We start from the raw sequence: 2,732 nt of genomic DNA on the forward strand, positions 1-2,732 counted from the left end.
AGCTTGTATTTTTTAACAATGAAAATCAAATTTCTAATATCTAGTATAATTACACAACCCTAATCCTAAAAAGATGTTTTTGTCTTTTTATTTTTAACTAAACTAAATCTACATTTTTTAAAATTAAATTCAAATTTCTAATGTCTAATACAAATTAAACAACTTTAATTCTAAAATAATATGTTAGTCCTTTTATAATTAATCATAAAAGGTTATTTTTATCTTTCTAAAATCAACAAAAAAGTCTCATAATCTAATTATAATTTCTAAAACAAGTGAAGAACCTTGATACTAAAAGCAATAATTTATTAATTTTAAAATTAATTAAAAAGGATGTTAACCCTTTTAAGAATAAATTCAAATTTATTTATTATACAAAAAAGCAAGATTAATCTTTAAAAGGACATACTACTCTTTTAAAAATTAATATTTAAAAATGATATTTGAGTCTCATAATTAACTAAAGAGTATTTTAATTTTTAAAAGAATTAACTAAAAATTTTTGGAATTTTGAAAATAAATTAAATAACCTTTTGTGAAAATTAGTCAAAAGAGTATTTGTCATTTTATAATTAAGGACAACGACATTTTAATATCAATTATTATATTATTATATAACATGTTTAAAAAAAATGATGAAATTCGTGTTTCTTTTTCATATTCATCCACATTTTTTTCCGTACCGATGCATATTAATAAATACATATCGGAGAAACCCCGACTACTAACAATTATGTAAGTTAATGTGCTGTGTTTCATTGGTGCTCCTCATCTTCAACGACGTAACCTCACGGGGTCATTGTAGCATATATGCATCCGAGTTCACATCATCCTCACTCAATTTTTATTGAGATGTTTATTAACAATGCCCCCAAATGACATTAAACACACTTAAAATCCACGATAAATGTTACATGTCTGAGAAATTTCTTACTCCACCAGCATGGATCATCATTGGTACAAAGCACTTCAGCCACCTAACCTGTTTTCTGTATGAATGCTTTTATGTCAAAAGCATCAGCCGAAGACATCTTTGTAATGACACCCTGCTCAGAGAACATGAATTGTCAAAACAAAATGCAAATGAATCCAACATACAAATGAATGCAAGTCAAGAGAGGGGGTAGGTCAGAGAAACCTTCTCAGTTATGATTCCATGTATTAGACCAGCAGGTGTAACATCGAAAGCCGGATTCCATACCGAAATTCCTGAGGCAGCAACTTGCTCTCCAAGTCCTCCTCGTGTGTTCAACAACTCCTTCGGAGATCTCTCCTCGATGACAATTTCTTCTCCGGAAGAAAGTGACAGATCAATCGAAGTCAGCGGTGCAGCCACATAAAAAGGTACATTGTGAAACTTGGCACACAAGGCAACGCTATAGGTCCCAATTTTGTTGGCTGTGTCACCTGCAATGACATTTGAAAGAAGATAACGATAAACCTGATGATGTCTTTCTTGCTTTAGAAAACAATTAAACAAATGATAGGGTATTTTCGATTTGACTCAGTGTACCATTTGATGCAACACGATCGGCCCCAACAACAACAGCATCCACGCGTCCGGCTCTCATTAAGGCAGCAGCAGCAGAATCTGCTATAAGAGTAGCTGGTATTTTATCATGCACTAACTCATAGGCAGTAAGTCTAGCACCCTGCAAGTAACCAAGATAACTCTTAAATCATATCATCTTATGTGATTCTCACCATAGATAAAGGAAATGCCCTACATCACTAAAGCATAGAAATGTGTTCTCAACATTAATTCAGCTGATCAATCCCACAAGAGTCTTTACTCTTCAATGCTAAAATGGATAAAAGGTCATGGCAACGAACTCTAGCACTATATAATCAGCATTACAATTGCCAACAGATATTCATTGATTCTGATGATAAAAATTTGAGGAGTTCTACTTCTAGGAATTTTTCCTGTCCTTTTCCTTGCGAGAAATTTATGGGTTTGCAATCAGTACTATGTTCAGGTGCTTTGGATATACCGTAAATTTTGAAAACGGGCCATAAACCAAAAAGAGTAAACACCTACTATATTTCAGTACACTAAAGATACAAGTGTCATTAATTCGATACTTCAATCAAAGTTGACATCAATCTGAGCTCTCAATTATAAAAATTATATGTATTTGGTTTTCTAAACGAAGTTAAGATCAACTACGCCTGGCAATCATAAAAAGTGACATCAAATTAGTCATTTAAATCAAAAGCTGTGTTAAGTACGTATGGAAAGTTGAAAACCACACCTTAATACAACATCAAGCATCCCATAATACTCGATGTAGAACTTTGGGAACCGCGTAATACACAAGTCCCTAAGACATTTTCTCAACATATTATAACTGTCTCTGGACAAAAAGACAAATCTGATGAAATTTTGTATGAGACTAGATTGATGTCACATGATCAAAGGAGAACTTAAATGGGTGTTTATATCTAACCAAAAGCACGTAAATCACAGCGGTTCACTTCTGTTTTCAAGTCACGTCATTAATGCAAGTGACAGAATTTTATGCATCTTGTCTCAGTAAAGCTCTAAATGTACTTGAAGAAAGAAAAAAGAAAAAAACAAAAAACAAAAAAGAAACGAAAAGAAAAGAAAAGCTTACTTGATTAAATGGCCGGGTTTCAGTGCAATAAGCCCTTTCTAAAACTCCTCCACTGTGAAGTGCGCGAATTACACCCAGAGCAGTACCATATCCAGCTGTGGCTAGACTAAGTAC

The 2,732-nt window shown here is 32.8% G+C and overlaps 1 protein-coding gene across 1 annotated transcript in view; it reads right to left on the minus strand.

The window, feature by feature from the left end:
- The window catches only part of LOC107613513 (methylthioribose-1-phosphate isomerase), a 5,848-nt gene continuing 3,744 nt past the window's right edge, over nucleotides 629-2,732 (minus strand). The window contains exons 6-9 of the mRNA XM_016315551.2: nucleotides 2,619-2,724; nucleotides 1,514-1,652; nucleotides 1,139-1,407; nucleotides 629-1,046 (exon numbers count right to left, since the gene is read on the minus strand). Coding sequence (XP_016171037.1) covers nucleotides 978-1,046; nucleotides 1,139-1,407; nucleotides 1,514-1,652; nucleotides 2,619-2,724 — 583 coding nt within the window. The 3' untranslated portion in view covers nucleotides 629-977. The remainder of the gene's footprint in view (nucleotides 1,047-1,138; nucleotides 1,408-1,513; nucleotides 1,653-2,618; nucleotides 2,725-2,732) is intronic.

The sequence above is a fragment of the Arachis ipaensis genome, chromosome B08, assembly GCF_000816755.2.
Source record: "Arachis ipaensis cultivar K30076 chromosome B08, Araip1.1, whole genome shotgun sequence".
In the NCBI taxonomy this organism is placed as follows: Eukaryota; Viridiplantae; Streptophyta; class Magnoliopsida; order Fabales; family Fabaceae; genus Arachis; species Arachis ipaensis.